We start from the raw sequence: 18,817 nt of genomic DNA on the forward strand, positions 1-18,817 counted from the left end.
ATATGTTCGTCTTTTTAACCAGGTTTTCCGAAGGAAAAAACTGGTTATTAGATTGGCGAATGCGGGCGGGCTGGCTGGCTGGCTGGCTGGCGGGCTGGCGGAATAAGCTTGTCCGGGCCATAACTATGTCGTTCATTGTCAGATTTTAAAATCATTTGGCACATTTGTTCACCATCATTGGACGGTGTGTCGCGCGAAATAATTACGTCGATATCTCCAAGGTCAAGGTCACACTTTGAGTTCAAAGGTCAAAAATGGCCATAAATGAGCTTGTCCGAGCCATAACTATGTCGTTCATCGTCAGATTTTAAAATCATTTTGCACATTTGTTCACCATCATTGGACGGTGTGTCACGCGAAATAATTACGTCGATATCTCCAAGGTCAAGGTCACACTTTGAGTTCAAAGGTCAAAAATGGCCATAAATGAGCTTGTCCTGGCCATAACTATGTCATTCATTGTGAGATTTTAAAATCATTTGGCACATTTGTTCACCATCATGGGACGGTGTGTCCCACGAAAGAATCACGTCAATATCTCCAATGTCAAGGTCGCCACGACTAAAAATAGATTTAAAAAAAAAAAAAAAAACTTACAAAGGGGGTTAATTTTTTTTGGTCATTTCAAAAGTTCAGTTTGAGTTTTCTCCCTTTATCAGATTTTTTTTTCACAATGAAAACCTGGTTTTGTGACAATTTTGTCCCTTGTTAATCATTTATCCTCTGAGTACCGTGTATCGAGCAGTTAAGAGGTGTTGCTGCAGTTTTGCTGATTTTTTACCACCAAATAGATTTTGTTCAAAATTTATATTCAAGTTCTATATAAAAATGCTATATGAAAATTGAAATAAAAATGTAGGGTCAACGGCCTTGTTTTGATTTTATTCACCATTTTATAACATGTACTTTTTCATTTAAACTGGAAAATCTCTTTTTGCCTCAAACCAATTAATAACCTATGAAATAGACAACATATAGATATTATATAAGCTGAGATACATAAAATACCATTTAAATAAACAACACAATGCCAAAAAAATGGAGAACACAAGTTAAATTAAACATTTTTTTTTTAATTTTTATGTAACCCCAAAAAACATCAATTTTTTACTGTTTTTAACACCAAAATGTAATTAAAAAAAAATCTGTTTAATAGAACTCTGCAAAATTGCTCAAATATGTTCATCTATGTGTTGTCATCATAAAACACAAATAAAAAAAAGGGGGTCACCACACTTTTAACCGAGTTTTTTTGTTTTAACTATCCCTACCATCTACGTCAAATTTTATAAAAATACATCAATGAAATTAAAGAAATTTAAAAAAAGTTAACCCCACCTGGGATCGAACCACTGACAATTGAATTATGAACCAACTCGGTCATTTCGGATGATACTGATAACAAAAATATTGGGTTGTGATAATAGTCATCATCGGTGTTGCTATAAATATATTCTCGGTTAAATAAACTGCAGCAACACCTCTTAAGGAAACAAATTAAACAATTTCTGAATTAATGCAAACAATGCTGCAATAAGAGTCATTTGTCAAATTTATGCTACAAATACCCTAGATTAAGCATTTCCTAGAACTTTGTATAAGGTAGTCCATAAAAACGTACTTCCAGGGCCTTTGATAATTTTTGCTATGGCGGCTCTGGAGTCCATATGCACCCCTTAATAAACTCAAGCGCAAATCTGCACACAGATTTCGTGCGCATCACTAAACAGACGTCGTTCGTTAACAATTCAGGAAAGCGATGAGTGAACTTCATAAACACATAAGTTTACCTGAATGGCAGCCTACTGACGTTATCCATTGCATGCAACCTAAACAAACACATCGATATTTCAACACACCATTCTTGCTGTCAACTTCATTTTGAAATTTCTAACAGTGTAAATATTCAACGACTCAAAACATTGTTATCAACTTAACTATACATCGAATATCACAATGTTAAGAATATTTGTGTAATGCGACCTAACCGCTGCAACATTACAACCTTTCTCAATATGGTCGATAGAGCGTACAAAAGAATAACAAAGTAAATAAAAAGCAATTTTTTGTTGCTTTAATGGTACTATTTGCATAAGTATGTGCGTAAAACAGGTAAACATTGATACGTTTTTGCAGAATCAGTGTTACTAAGCCTTTGCAATGGCGATAAAATTTTGCACCTTTGGACAATAGACGGCGCATTGCAACTCTCAGCAACCCTTTGGGTTATAAAGCTGAGAGTTGAATTATTGCAACTATGTATAAGGATGCACGAAGGTGAAAGAAGGATTTTATATGTTCTGTAAAATCCACGGAACTGCTAAGCATAAAGTCTTAGATACAGTTATGGTATTTTTCTCTTATAGCAATTTGAGACCTGCATATAACTGATGTCTGGCATGGCGAGCTATGGCAGAGGCAACACAGCGCTGTACCAGGGAGGCAGTGCCTCAGGTAAATGGAGCCTTAGGCTTATCATGGTAAAACAGTATAACTCCAGATATGAGCCACATTGCGCAAAACAGACCTTATGACATATTCAGATTATGACATATTCAAACAGTGTTGCTTTGACAAGATCTGAGCCAACTTTTGTGAAAATGGGCAGAAGTACATTTTATTATCCCATCGGTGTAGCATTAAGTATGAGCCACGTTGTGGGAAAATGGGCCTTAAGACATATCCAAACAGTGAAGCTCCATATATGCTGCTTCATAAGTGTACATGAGTGAGCTTCATTATGTCCACAGATGAGACAACAAAACCTTGCTTTACTTTACATTCAATTCCAAACTAGTCAAATATCTTTATCTTCTTTTATCTCGAACTCATCCACTGTGACATGACAAGTACTGGTAACACTTTCATAGACATTTTAGATGATATATTTCAAATGTCCATGTTGACTCTGCTGCATACAGTAGACAAAATTTTGTTTAAATATATATTTGTTTAATGAATTATCATTATCAATTAATTTAAAGCTTTTAAGTTTATATAAAAGTTAAAAAATGAATTGTCAGCCAATGTGTTAACCAGCCAATAATCAATCATTAGGTTTATAGGATCATTCTGCACAAAGTGTGCTTCATCACCCTAGTAAGCTCATCATAGGTAAGCCAATCTCTGCCCAACTTACAACAATTTTAGTTTGGGCCTTTTTTATGTCCCCCACTATAGTAGTGGGGGACATATTGTTTTTGCCCTGTCTGTTGGTTGGTCTGTTGGTTTGTTGGTCTGTTGGTTGGTTTGCGCCAACTTTAACATTTGCAATAACTTTTGCAATATTGAAGATAGCAACTTGATATTTGGCATGCATATGTATCTCATGGAGCTGCACATTTTGAGTGGTGAAAGGTCAAGGTCATCCTTCAAGGTCAAAGGTCAAATATATGGGTCAAAATTGCTCATTTAATGTACACTTTTGCAGTATTTCAATATTCAAGATAGCAACTTGATATTTGACATGCATGTGTATCTCATGGAGCTGCACATTTTGAGTGGTGAAAGGTCAAGGTCATCCTTCAAGGTCAGAGGTCAAAATTATGTGGACAAAATCGCTCATTTTATGAGTACTTTTGCAATATTGAAGATAGCAACTTGATATTTGGCATGCATGTGTATCTCATGGAGCTGCACATTTTGAGTGGTGAAAGGTCAAGGTCAAGGTCATCCTTCAAGGTCAGAGGTCAAATATATGTGGCCCAAATCGCTTATTTTATGAATACTTTTGCAATATTGAAGATAGCAACTTGATATTTGGCATGCATGTGTATTTCATGGAGCTGCACATTTTGAGTGGTGAAAGGTCAAGGTCATCCTTCAAGGTCAAATATATGGGTCAAAATTGCTCATGTAATGTCACTTCTGCAATTTTGAAGCTAGCAATTTTATATTTGAAATGCATGTGTATCTCATGGAGCTGCACATTTTGAGTGGTGAAGGGTCAAGGTCAAAGTCATCCTTCAAGGTCAAAGGTCAAATATATGGGTCAAAATCGCTCATTTAATGTACACTTTTGCAGTATTTCAATATTCAAGATAGCAACTTGATATTTGACATGCATGTGTATCTCATGGAGCTGCACATTTTGAGTGGTGAAAGGTCAAGGTCATCCTTCAAGGTCAGAGGTCAAAATTATGTGGACAAAATCGCTCATTTTATGAGTACTTTTGCAATATTGAAGATAGCAACTTGATATTTGGCATGCATGTGTATCTCATGGAGCTGCACATTTTGAGTGGTGAAAGGTCAAAGTCATCCTTCAAGGTCAGAGGTCAAATATATGTGGCACAAATCGCTTATTTTATGAATACTTTTGCAATATTGAAGATAGCAACTTGATATTTGGCATGCATGTGTATCTCATGGAGCTGCACATTTTGAGTGGTGAAAGGTCAAGGTCAAGGTCATCCTTCAAGGTCAAATATATGGGTAAAAATTGCTCATGTAATGTCACTTCTGCAATATTGAAGCTAGCAATTTTATATTTGAAATGCATGTGTATCTCATGGAGCTGCACATTTTGAGTGGTGAAGGGTCAAGGTCAAGGTCATCCTTCAAGGTCAAACGTCATATAGGGGGACATTGTGTTTCACAAACACATCTTGTTCTTAATATTTTTGCCACTTCATTTTTGTGTCTCCTGACTATGGTCAGGGGACATATAGGTGTTACTTCGTTGGCGGCCACGGCGTCACATTTTTCGATAAAGGCTCATAACTTCTGTGTCCCTTCAGATGTTGCTTTCATATTTGGCATGCATGTGTATCTGGACAACACCTTTCCATACACATACAATATTTTACCCCTGTGACCTTGATCTTGAACTTGAGGTCAGCGTTCAGGTTTTGAAATCTGCATTTGCGATTCGAAAAAGGCTCATAACTTCTGTGTCCCTTCAGATATTGCTTTCATATTTGGTATGCATGTGTATCTGGACAACACCTTTCCATGCGCATACAATTTTTTACCCCTGTGACCTTGAACTTGAGGTCAGCATTCAGGTTTTAAAATCTGCGGCCGCGATGAAAAATGTATGCATGTGTATCTGGACAACATCTTTCCATGCGCATGAAATATTTGAACTTGGGTCCGCGCTCAGGTTTCGAAATCTGTGACCGCGATTAAAAAAATCTCATAACGTCTGTGTCCCTTCAGATATTGCTTTCATATTTGGTACACATGTGTATCTTCACAAGACCTTTCCATGCACATAAGAGTTTTGACCCCTGTGACCTTGACCTTGAAGTTAGGGTGGGCGTTAAGATTTTGAAACTTGCGACCGCAACCCAAAAAAGGTTCATACTGTAACTACTATGTCTTGAGCTTTACTTTAAACATTTTTAATAATAATAATATTAAGAATTAATGTCCCATCCCTGATATAATAGTAAACAGTTAACACAGGTATGCTTCCATCAGGCGACACATCCAACTCGCCGAGTTCTAGTTTTTTTCTGTAGAATCAGTTGGGACCAGCCGTTTACCACTCCTGTGTATATTTTAAGATCATGTTACAAAAACTAAAGTAGCCTTATTGATACTTGTTGTTAAGTCTTAATGCGCATGTCAGATAGGAGTCTGGTCAAGACAGCCTCAAAGTATCAAGAAATAAAGCTTACCCATAAAAAATCAATGTTCCTTTTAGCAAAATGCAAAATTTCAACGTTAGATGTTGTCTGGTAGAATGGATTTAATGAGATACAAAATGCTCGTTTTTATTTTTTGTGGCCACAAATAATTCCATTTATATCTCCCGTGAAATATCCGAACATTTACGGGCGAACACGAGATTGGATACGGTAAGCGTCGGAAGCATGATGTAGCTCTCATGAATAATCATTCTGTGAAATCAAAATGAATTCTGGGTAACTGGAACTTAGAGAATGAGAAAATGGCTTGTATAAATTATGCAAATGAATGCAACCCGAATGAATCCGATCCTGACTTGAAAGTGAAAGTAGATTGCATTGTGGAACGATATTTAGATATTTAGATGCTTAAAACTTGCCGAATGCTGGTAATATAACGTTTTTACATCAATGTTACTTGTTTTTAGGGTCTTCCTATTGTAATTAACCATCGTATGGTACTACTTGTTGTCGAATGTTTTTATATAGCATAGTACAGTAGCCGTATGTATTGGTGAGCGTGATAGTGACTTTAATTTACTACGATCTAGATAATGGACAACCAGCCTTTTTCATGCATTGACATTGACAGCATAGATCATGACGCTGCAAATGACGATAATCATTATTATACATTACAATTGGGATAACAATCACACAAATTGATACATGTGTATTTGTAACATTTAAAAATCAGAATTGTGGTTATCATGGCTCAGTTCCCTGTAATATAGATGAGGTTGCCATGACATGAAGTGAGATCCACGTATATTTTCAGGGAGCAAGGATCCAACTGCTCTGGCTGCTGAGATTGGGAGAAACATTGGGGAAATATCAAGAAATGGTAGGCAGTGCGAAGAAACACTTAGGCCATCCTTAAAAAAATTGTTTGTTTGGCATAACCCAACCCAGGTAAATTTGGGTGGGTAGGTAGGTAGGGATTTTATTTATTTATTTTTTTTAGTGTTTTTTTTTCTGACATTGAACTCCGACATATACCAAACTGAAAGGTAATTATAAAATAAAGCTCCAGGTCTTCTGCCTCATAAAAGGAAATCGGTAGATTTTTCTGCACCGTCCGTATCATTGCACGTGTATTTGTAAGTCTATTTTTTGTATAAAGAACATCGAAAATATAATATAATCGACGAAAAATACTTTATCCGAAAACGCGAGTCAAAAATTGTACGCATTTTGCACATGAAATAAAATGTGCATATCGTTTGACTACAGAAAATGAAAACAAGTAACCTAGCAAATACGAAATTAATATACTATTTGGTTGACATATTACTTTACAATAGCATAGTTTGTGAGTAAAAAAAAACAAAGTAATAATAACATTTTAATTTCAATAAAGAACAGAAAGGTGTAACATCTTTGACATGTAACTAATTATTTAATTATCATCCTTTAATTCAGATCGATAGACGGTAGAAAGTTGTAAAATGACCAGCTTAAAAATAATTTATTGAGTGTTACGCTTCTTTTCATTTGCTTATTTTTTATACGACTTGCCATCGGCCGTTATATTGCAGGCAGACGACAATATCAACTGTGTATTCCATTATCTTCGTATGAATGACCCAATATTACCCGATAGCGAACTCAATGTTGATTGGCCAGCTACCATATGCGCTTCAAAACGTTCATGGAAACAAAGAGAAAAATGGTTTAAAAAACCAAAACAATCCAGATTAAAATGGTGAATGTTTTCAATTTAACAAGATTTTAGCATATTCGCAAATTATATTTTTCTTGAGCTAAATTCGCTATATTTTCGCAAATGGCTAACGACAGCGCAAGCCCTGAAAAGTAAGCATTTATTCCAATAATAACACTTTCGCAATGCTTGTGCTGTCGTTCGCCATTTGAGCCATTTGCGTAAATATTGAGAATTTGGCTCAAGAAAAATCTAAATTGCGAAAATGCGAAAATCTAGTAAAATTTCGTTGAAAACATCAGCCATTTTAATCCAGACTGGTTTTCTATATTTGTCTCTTTGTTTCAATGAAAGTGTTCGCAATTCGAACAGTTAACGAAACCCGGTCTGTACCCGATTAGACATCGCTTGACCTTATTGTAATTGAAGTGCACATGGTAGCTGGCCAATCAACAATGAGCTCGCTAACACATGACATGATGTTGTCGAATGAAACGTGAGAACGGGTGGTGCTATCGGATATTGGGTCATTCATGCGCAGATGTTGTATAATTTGAATACACATTTAATATCCGACTCAGTTTGCCTTCAAAATAGTGGCCGGTCGCAAAGTCGTATAAAGAGATAATTAAATGAAACAAAAACGTGACAATACCCGTCAATAAATATTTCTAAGCTGACCACTTTTTATCTTTCTACCGAATATTTATCGATCTGAATTAAAGAGTGATAATTAAATAATTACTTAAATGGCAATAATATGACACATCTCTGCCGATTGCCGAATTAAATTGAATGGTAATTAATTAATTTGTTTTTTACTCCCAAACTATCCTAAGCGACAGCAGCGTATTTTAATTAAAGGGATACGAGAAAAACAGGAGCGGTTTTATTGTATTTAAAGTCTAATTAATCACATATGCATATGTCAAATAAATAGGCGACTCAAATAAATACCGGTACGCGTTTTGTTCATTGCTATTCTAGATATCCTTGATACATATCTAGCATTCAATTAAATGACGCAAATAACCGAAAAGGATAAAAAGTGGGAAGGAAAAATTTAGTGGAAAGAATTTTCGGCGGGAAAAAAAAAGATTTTTTTTGGAAAGTGACCAAAAAAAAAATTCAGTCAGGCCGATTTTAGTGGGTAGGTCGGGTTATGCCAAGCAAAAGAATTTTTAAGGATGGCCTTACATTGATGTTTATTTGATATCAGTTTTTAAAAGGCAGGCAAGATTGCTGGACTTATTCTCCGGTTCTTGTTCCCTACCGGTTTCACCGGAGGGGACTTATGGTTTGTGCTCTGTGTGTGTGTGTGTGTCTGTCTGTCACACTTTTCTGGATCCTGCGATAACTTTAAAAGTTCTTAATATTTTTTCATGAAACTTGGAACATGGATAGATAGCAATATGGACATTATGCACGTCATTTCATTTTGTTCCTAGGTCAAAAATTCTGGTTGCTATGGTAACAAATAGACTAGAAATACTGCTGAAAATGGTGGTTTTCTGGATCCTGCGATAACTTTAAATGTTCTTAGTTTTTTTAATGAAACTTGCAACATGGATAGATGGCAATATGGACATTATGCACGTCATTTCATTTTGTTCCTACATGTACGTCAAAAATTGTGGTTGCTATGGCAACCACAAAAAAAATATTCTGAAAATGGTGGAATTTCTGACAAATTTTTGAGCCGGTAGGGGACCATATTGCTTGACAATAGTTTTGTTTTTTCTTCTTTAATATTTTTAGTGATTTCCCAAGTATTGTGAGCAAAACATCTATGTATTGTTGTTTTCTTGTTCGGAATATAGTCCCATTCAATTGATTTAAAATAAAACCACATATTGAGCATGGGGAGAGATCTTTTGTACACAGTTTGATATAATTATGCCCCCCTTCAAAGAAGAGGGGGTATATTGTTTTGCACATGTCGGTCGGTCCGTCCTTTGGTCGGTCCGTCCACCAGATGGTTTCCAGATGATAACTCAAGAACGCTTAGGCCTAGGATCATGAAACTTCATAGGTACATTGATCATGACTGGCAGATGACCCCTATTGATTTTGAGGTCACTAGGTCAAAGGTCAAGGTCACAGTGACTCGAAACAGTAAAATGGTTTCCGGATGGCAACTCAAGAATGATTACGCTGAGGATCATGAAACTTCATAGGTACATTGATCATGACAGGCAGATGACCCCTATTGATTTTCAGGTCACTAGGTCAAAGGTCAAAGTCACAGTGACTCAAAATAGTAAAATGGTTTCCGGATGATAACTCAAGAATGCTTACGCCGAGGATCATGAAACTTCATAGGTACATTGATCATAACTGGCAAATGACCCTATTGATTTTCAGGTCTCTAGGTCAAAGGTCAAGGTCACAGTGTCTCGAAACAGTAAAATGGTTTCCAGATAATAACTCAAGAATGCTTATGCCTAAGATCATGAAACTTCATAGGTACATTGATCATGACTGGCAGATGACCCCTATTGATTTTCAGGTCACTAGGTCAAAGGTCAAGGTCACAGTGACTCGAAACAGTAAAATGGTTTCCGGATGATAACTCGAGAATGCTTTCGCCTAGGATCATGAAACTTCATAGGAACATTGATCATGACTGGCAGATGACCCCTATTGATTGTCAGGTTAAAGGTCAAGGTCACAGTGACTCGAAACAGTAAAATGGTTTCCGGATGATAACTCGAGAATGCTTACGCCTAGGATCATGAAACTTCATAGGTGCATTGATAATGACAAGCAGATGACCCCTTTGATTTTTAGGTTACAAGGTCAAGGTCACAGTGACTCGAAATAGTTAATGGTTTCGGGAGGATAACTCAAGAATGCTTACGGCTAGGATCATGAAACTTCATAGGTAAATTGATCATGACTGGCAGATGACCTCTATTAATTTTCAGGTCACTAGGTCAAAGGTCAAGTTCAGAGTGACTCGAAACAGTAAAATGGTTTCCTGATGATAACTCAAGAATGTTTACGGCTAGGATCATGAAACTTCTTAGGTACATTGATCATGACTGCAGGGGTTTTTTTTAGAAAAAGGGGAAGACGCTGGACGCAGGGTAAAAGGGGAAAATCGAGCGCGAAAGAGACATATTTGGGGAAAAAATATAAACTGTTCATTTCAATGTCTATAACTCACCTACAGACTTCAGGGTTTTTTTTAGAAAAAGAGTCATGTCTCTGACCTTTTTGTTCTTAAACACATGAACAAGTATGATATTAAAGTCAAAGACCTAAATAAAGTTGCAGGGGTAGATCTAATAATGGGAAATGTTTTCAACTTGGGCCGGGGAACGATGTCAATATTGTGATTTCAATTTCATGATGAATGGGTTGACGATCTAGATCTGCTACAGTATTGGAAGGGAAAGGTGCGGCAGCTGCCGATTGTCTACTTTCACTTTCACAATAAGCCGACAGTATTAATCGATGTTGATTACATGTACCTCCGAATCCTGCTGGGTTTCAACGGTTTTTGATGATTCATTCTTAAAAAATACGTCAACGCAATTAATATTTTCCGAGTCCGAACGTTTTATTTTGTTCGTGTATGAACGCCAATTGTGAGACTTTTTCTGTTTTAACGTTTATATCTTGGCTTTCACATAACCCGGATGAAAATTCGACTGGTTTCCGGTAATTAATTGACGAAACACCCTTCTCGCGCAAGACCGGAATCCAGTAAAATAGTCACATGATTAATACGATTAGTTGCCCGGTTTCCATGACGTAATTTAAGAGCTATATATAGAATCACTGGGATTCCCAGATTTGTGTGTTCGTCGGGAGAGAGAGAGAGAGAGAGAGCGAGATCGTTGTACATGGTACAAATTGGATAAGTGTCGACTTCCCAAAAGAAAAAAAAAATTCTTTGAGGGTAAAATTTTATATTTTGGTGAAAAATTATATTTTTGGAGGGGAAATGGTATTTTTAGGGGAAAAATTCTGGTAGGGGAAGACGCCGAATATCGGCGTCACTTTCTTAGTAAAAAAAAACCCTGGACTGGCAGATGACCCCTATTGATTTTTAGGTCACTAGGTCAAAGGTCAAGGTCACAGTAACACAAAACGTATTCACACAATGGCTGCCCCTACAACTAACAGCCCATAGGCAGAGTTTTCCCTAAGAACCGGCCGCCGGCCAAATTGACCGGTTCAATCGATTTTCTGGCCGGTTCAAATGCTGGTAACAAAAAAAAATAATGAGAGGTTTTGCAACTTTGATCGATGTAATTGTTAAAGTTAAGAAAAGACGAAATTAAACAAGCGAAAACATCGATTTAACATCGTTTTGTTTATGTTCTTTATACTTCCGTGTGTACGTTTTACCGAACAAGTATAATTTATAACGGCGCTTCTCATTGGCTGATTATTTTGAGTACGCAAATAACTACAAAACGGCGCTTCTCATTGGCTGATTATTTTGAGTACGCAAATAACTACAAAAATCGTAACCACATGGTTTTCTCAAAATGAAACGAACCCTGAGAGATTTTTTCAGTGCGACAGCGCCTTCAAAACGTCAGAAAGGTTTGTATTGATGAAAATCTCGATGAAAATGCATGAAAGAAATTACAGATGTTTTTCAATGATATGGTTCTTTATCAACAGTTCATTCCACCAAGCTTTGTCAAAGAACTCATGAACTGGCTTTGGCATAACCAGTAGCTTAGTTATTGACTTGTTTCAAAATTCATCGCACACTATGCACAGTATAATTATTTGGCACTCCCCTCACAAATTTTTTAAAAAATTAGAAAAATTCCATAAGTGATACACAAAAAAACAAGTAATTTTCATCTCTAAAATTTCTGTCCAAACCCCCCCCAAAATGCACCATTTTGCGTCTAGATTTTCAAAATTTTTCGGGGGGGGGCATGCCCCCGGACCCCCTAGCAGGAGTGCCTTGCTTGGCCGGTTCAAATTTTTATTTGGCCTGTTCAAATAAAAGGAAGGGAAAAACCCTGCATAGGGGGGGCATGCATGTTTTACAAACAGCCCTTGTTACTTGTTAGCATTGTTTTGAAAATTTCTTTACTTGAAGATCTTTTGACAAAGCTGCGAAAAACAAAAATCTATTTATCCTTGGTTATGGGTCCATATATATATGTAAACCCAAAACGGCATTAAATGGCTGCTTGCTGTGTCTGTCTGTGTTACAGTGATTCAGCTGGAGAAGCTGGTCAAACAGATTGGGACACCCCAGGATTCCGAGCAAGTCCGGGACAGAGTGTAAGTTAATTCGTAACTAACCCCCTTCCAATGACTTCTTATGGCTCCAAACATGGCTCCATTCACTATTCAATAGTAACCTTTTCCACACATTTTAATCGGAGAAGTGCCATTCATAAGAACCATAACTCTACACATTCTTTGATAAGAGTCATTGCCCTTTGTTTTTGTTTTGTTTCATTATTTTAACATGAAATTTCATGGGTGTATTGATATTAATGTGGAGAAGTGCCATGCCTAGGAACCATAACCCTTACCTTTCTAAAATAAGAGTTATTGCCCTTTGTTGCTTTCTTTTATGATGGAACTTGTCAGGGCTATATCTCAGATATGATACAAGATAAGTATTGATGCAAAGCATCAAAGGGCGTCATGAATTTCAGTGTAAAAGGCACTTAATGAAGTTACATGGAACGATTTTTTTTCTATTGTAAATATTAATATATTGGCTGATTATTTTAAACAAAATAGAAAAGATACTGGTATAACCATTATCTATAATTTTGTGTTATAACCCCCAAATAACCATTATTTTTGATGTTGTGTTGTAACCCCCATTTAACCATAATCTATGATTTTGTGTTGTAACCCCCAAATATTTCATAGTTCATTTTATTAACATTGGTTTCCTTTTGTTTTCTGGCATCCGTGTGTTGTTTTCATTAATGGAACAGAACTGTGTAGGTTTTAAAAAATCTGCTTCATCTTGTAAGCGTAATTTCATATTTTTCTCAACTTCAAGGGGAGATGATTCTGAACTTATTCTAACGTTGCTCATTTAAGATAGGGGTTGAGTACTCATTGATATGAAAACACTGTAAAAGTTAAAATTGAATGAAAACTGTAAATTGCATTAAGAAGCTGCATTTCACAATACTTTGAAATTCAGTAAAAGATCATAATATATTTATTGCTCCAATATTCATCATTTTCAATAGGGTTCAAGTAATACTGATATTAAAACACTTAACAAGTTTGGAAAGATTCAGACGAAAGTTGTGAAATCTTTTAAACAAGTGGAAATTGTTTATTTTGTCAAATTTAATAGAAAAAAATTCTGGACTTATTGTCCCGATGTTTCTCATTTTAAATGAGGTAAAAATGCTCATTGATATGAAGACACTGTAAGTTTGGAAAGAATCTGATGAAAAATGTTGACATAATCACCTAACCAAGCAGTGTTTTACTTTTATTTTTATTCAAAGAGACATAATTCTGGACTTATGGTCCGATATTGCTCATATAGAGTTTGGGTTGGGTCCTGATTGATAAAAAAACCTGTGCAAGTTTGGGAACAATCGTATGAAAATTTTGGACTTCGAACAACGATTTCAAAATGTCTCAACTTCTAAGGAAAATAACTATGGACATAATGGTCGGATAATGCTAAAGGGCCCATACCACCTGGATAGTAATACGTGTCGCGCTTTGCGCTCTTTATGTGGTTCTTAAAAAAACTCTGAAGAGTGCTTGACTCTAGGGAAACGGGTTGCTGGGACACAGCTCCTCATTGATAAGCGGCTGCTTCCTTTATCACAACTTATTATTACAATCAATAATACGTGTTGCGCTTCGCACTCTATATGTGGTAGGGATAGTACTTCTGGCCTATGATAGACAACCATAAAAAAACATGGATAATAGATGTGTTGTTTGCATTTATTTGTTAATATGAAAACACGTGTATTTTTTTATAAGATATTTAAGTGATGTAAGAAATTTTAATTAACATTGTCACCAAGCGGCATCCATTAATTTTAATAATAATGTCCAATTGTAGTAAAAATTAAATTGATTTTAAAATGTCTACATAAAATAAAGCTTTATTATATTTATTAATCTGACTGAAAAAGTAGGGGGCCTTTAGATGATTGTTGCGTAAACAACTTCAGTATAACGCTCTCCCAACTGAGCTATTCCTCCTGACATCATTTATGTACTGCTATTTGGTGAAGTTGTGTATAGCGATCGTTATTATATGTCTATTAATATACTAATACGTTGTACGTTTTCGTACCACTACGCCTTCCAATAAACTTGCTTGCGCGATAGGTTGTCAAATATTGTACTACATTGATTCTCCACTAAATAAGCAATTAAGAAAAAACACAAAATAAATATATTTTGATTATGTTTTGTTTTTATACAAAACCAGAAAGTTTCGCGTATTTGCCCAGTCCCTGTGATCTTTCCCCTGTGATCAGTTGTGGCTCTGTTATTAATTAAAACAATTAGCTTTGCATTATTGGCCAGAAATGTTGTAATAAATGTAATAGGCACAAATGCAATACTTATTTACACTAATTTACACAAAAAATCACCACTATGCAAGATATTCTTAAAACAAAAATATATACATTGATCCGTAAAATAACTTCTCCTCCCATAAGCGAAAAAAAATGCATTACATACTAGTCGCCGCTCTCCAGAGCGACGCCAACAACATTTCAACATGAAACTTCATGGGTGAAGAAATGGGTGGGAAAAAGTGTCATGCATAAGAATCATAACCCTGCACTTTCTTAACTAATAAATGCCCTTGGTTGTTTTTGTATGATGTAACTTTTCAAGGCTATATCTCAGATATGCTACTAGATATCAACATGGAACTTCATGAGTGTGTAGATATCAATTAGGAGAATTGAAAATTCATTAAAACAAGTACCCTACACTTAATTATTACATATTAATTAATACCTTACATGTAAGGATTATAAGGTATATCAAGTGATATGCATCGATCCATAAAAGAACTTTATGAAGTGGGGATATCAATTCAATGAATTTGCTTGTTTTGTTTAAAGGAAGTCTCTTCTTTACAAAAATACAGTTTATATAGTTTTAAGGAAAGTTGTACCTGATTTGTGAAGAACACTTTACGCACATGCATTAAGCCCCATATTCCCAGAGTGTGCCTCATATGTATTTATTTATTTCTGATTACAGCCATAAGATCACTCATGACACAAACAAGTTGGCCCAGGATATAAACAAGGACATGAAGACGTTGGCCAATCTGCCTGTGCCTGAAAATCAGCAGGTACTGAGGAACAAAGTGGAGCAACAGTACAAGAGCTTTATAAATGCTTATACTTTGCTCTGGAGATGATTCATATATACAATTGACATGACAAAATAGTAAGAATGACAACAAATAGCAAAAGTGGTAATGAAATATTCACTGTTATAAGAGTATTTGAGTTGGATTGCCAGATATTAAATATATGTAAACATTTCTGAACATTAAAAAAAAAAATTGTGAACAAAGCTGCTTCAAAAATATGTTAAATAATATGCACGAATATACAGTGTAATTTAATAAATTCATCAAAGATATACAAATACATAGGCCCTACAAGTAAAAATGTGGCCCTACAAGTAAAAATGTTGACATTCAAACAGACTTACTACTATATCGTGGAATTTTATCAGTATGGCCCTCTGGTTCTTCAGACATTATCTTAAGTGACTCGCTTAAAAAAAAAGGCAGCCTTTTGATGCGCTGGTTTAATATGGATGCAAGAACTTGTGTATTTCTTGCACTTTTGAAAATGATTTATGATAGTTGCTGAAAGGCATCTTTAATTGAATTGAATTGTGCATTATGTGCTTGATAATAGACCACAGTTTCATGTATAGGATTTTCAGTGACAGCAAAGTTTCAACAATTATCACTACAGTAGGGTAAAAGATCTGTTTTGACCGCTCTCCTGTTTACAAAATGAGCCGCGTTCTGAGAAAACTGGGCTTAATGCTTGTGCATAAAGTGTCGTCCCAGATTAGCCTGTGCAGTCTGCACAGGCTAATCAGGGATGACACTTTCCGCTTTTATGACATTTTTCGTTTAAATGAAGTCTCTTCTTAGGAAAAATCCAATTTGGGCGAAAAGTGTCGTCCCTGATTAGCCTATGCAGACTGCACAGGCTAATCTGGTACGACACTTTACTTAAATGCATTATGCCGAGTTTTCTCAGAACGTGACTCAAATGATCAAGGTGACTTTTTCAGCGCCAGATGAAGCTACAGAAGGAGCGTCTGACAGAGGAGTTCAGTGACACGTTGAACAAGTTCCAGACCGTACAGCGCTCTGCAGCTGTGAAAGAGAAGGAGAGCATATCTAGGGCACGCGCAGCCAGCAGTGGATTTGTGAGTATCATACCTATCATTGACAGGCGATGTTTGATTGGTGTGCTGTACAATTTGTGTGTGCTTTGAGATTGTGTGTTCTTGGAGATTTTTTTATTGTTTCCTGGGCCTTCATTATTTTATAGAGTATTTCTTCAGTGGACTTGTTAAACTGCAACACAAGCTTAGACTAAAGAAATATCTGTATTTGTGCTTTGACAGCATGTTGAGGATCAATTTTGATTGTGTCATTCATAATGCCGCGTGAATTAAGAATTAAGAATTTTGAGCAAGTTGGTAAATATAGTCATATTTAAATTAAAAGTGTTGTTTGAATTGGCCAGTTTTAGTCTGTAATTGTTATACAAAGTATAGATGGGTGTCTACAGGCCAACTTGTTTTAGATTTTATTTCATGTATAAAGCTGCTTAAGAATAATAAATTTGATGTCAAGGTTGTTAATGATGTTTCATTGCCCTTTAAAGCCCCCATAAGATAATGTGACCAAAAAAAAAGAACCCATCACCAACTGGAGAAACTTTGCCCCTGTGCCTAAACTAAGTACTTACAGTACTTAAGGCTGTATAGGTATACCTTATAAAACTTCCACAGTATTTGTTTTGTAACAGAAAACAAAGGATGTCCCTCTGATTGATTTCTCGGTAAGTACCTGGATGTTCTTAAAATCAAATAGTAACCATTCAGAGCTTTGATGAATTAGTTTTCTTTTTCCTGCATTTGTTTTCATATGCATTGTTTGAAACTGTGTTGCAATTGTTCGTATCATTCTGTTTCATGAAAGGTGTAAAGTTTATTGTGCATTCTATAGGCTCAGCAATTGGGGTTTTCTTGATAACAATTTCATGAAATGTAAATGACTAAATGCTTACGTGGGTTATTGATGGCAAAAACTTGCTACTTTTATAAGTTGTTTTCACTTGTGTGTGAGTTTTGCTTTATTATATCAGACTTCAGCAGGTTTGTATGCCCTTGCAATTACTGATATTGTAGGCATATAGTGATTTGCCCATATGTATGTTGATTGTTCAACTTGTCATCTATAAATGGACTCAAAATAACATGTTTGATCTAACATTGATATTGCTTCTTTCAAAGCTTTCATACTTGCATGGATGCTGCCTTTGTATACTACAAACACTATGAACACAATCACATCACCTGACTAATTTTGACCTTGACCATGACATACCTTTGGAATAGTTCAGAAAATCCCAATTCTTGTTAAACCCAAAATAACAAGATTCATTTAACAACAGTACTGCTTGATACTAAGCTTCGCTACTTGCATGGATATTATCTTTGAACACTCTCAACTCACTCATGTGACATGAAGTCATTTTTACATTGACACTGACCAAATTTAGGATGGAGACTAATTGAATTTAAATGGTCAAATATATCACTACTGATTTTAAGCCTTTGCCAGGGGCATCATCATTTTTTGAAGGCAGAAACTAATTGTCTGGGCTTAACAGATGGAAAAATATACTTGGATTGCAATTGTTAATTTCTGCATTTCTATGAAGTAAGTTAAAAAAAATATATACTTCCTTAATCTGTTTCAGGTAACATGTGATCAAACAAGCTTTGAATTTCTTCATCTTTTAAATTTTAATTAAAGAAACAACAACAACAAAGTGGTTGAACATAAATTTAATATGTTTTCCAGAACAATTTGTCACTCAACTTTAAGATTATTTATGTTAATATGTTATTTTAATCTAATTCTTATTTTAAGCACACCTGAGTGAAAGTGGTTGAGCCATTTATATAAACTATTGTTTGTTTCAGTCGGAGTTCAGAGATGAGCCCAAAGAACAGTTTTCACAGCAAGGGTATGATCTTTGCCTGTTTTGTAATTATAATTATTATAGTAACTAGAAATGGCGCGGCAGAGGCCGACGCGTATCCCCACGCCGAATGTTTGACCTAGGTGTGCCCCAGGGTTGGTAATGGGGCCATGCATAGCTGAGATTGACCGTATTGTCATAAGAGAAGTTCATCATCAATTAGAAGTGAATTGGTGTAGAAATGAAGAAGTTATAGTAAAAGGCAATTTTGGGTGGGTGTGACATATGTGGGCAGGGCGCCCCAGGGTTGGTAATTGTGCCAT

At 35.8% G+C, this 18,817-nt stretch overlaps 1 protein-coding gene across 2 annotated transcripts in view; it reads left to right on the top strand.

The window, feature by feature from the left end:
• LOC127862047 (syntaxin-12-like) overlaps positions 1 to 18,817 on the top strand; it is a 33,476-nt gene that overhangs the window by 628 nt on the left and 14,031 nt on the right. The window contains exons 2-8 of one of the 2 annotated variants that reach the window (XM_052400993.1): positions 2,367 to 2,454; positions 6,412 to 6,477; positions 12,489 to 12,558; positions 15,505 to 15,598; positions 16,567 to 16,704; positions 17,313 to 17,345; positions 18,496 to 18,539. In XM_052400993.1, coding sequence (XP_052256953.1) covers positions 2,391 to 2,454; positions 6,412 to 6,477; positions 12,489 to 12,558; positions 15,505 to 15,598; positions 16,567 to 16,704; positions 17,313 to 17,345; positions 18,496 to 18,539 — 509 coding nt within the window. In that variant the 5' untranslated portion in view covers positions 2,367 to 2,390. The remainder of the gene's footprint in view (positions 1 to 2,366; positions 2,455 to 6,411; positions 6,478 to 12,488; positions 12,559 to 15,504; positions 15,599 to 16,566; positions 16,705 to 17,312; positions 17,346 to 18,495; positions 18,540 to 18,817) is intronic. The other variant, XM_052400994.1, reaches the window with a different exon arrangement.

Source organism: Dreissena polymorpha, chromosome 16 (assembly GCF_020536995.1).
Source record: "Dreissena polymorpha isolate Duluth1 chromosome 16, UMN_Dpol_1.0, whole genome shotgun sequence".
Classification (NCBI taxonomy): domain Eukaryota; kingdom Metazoa; phylum Mollusca; class Bivalvia; order Myida; family Dreissenidae; genus Dreissena; species Dreissena polymorpha.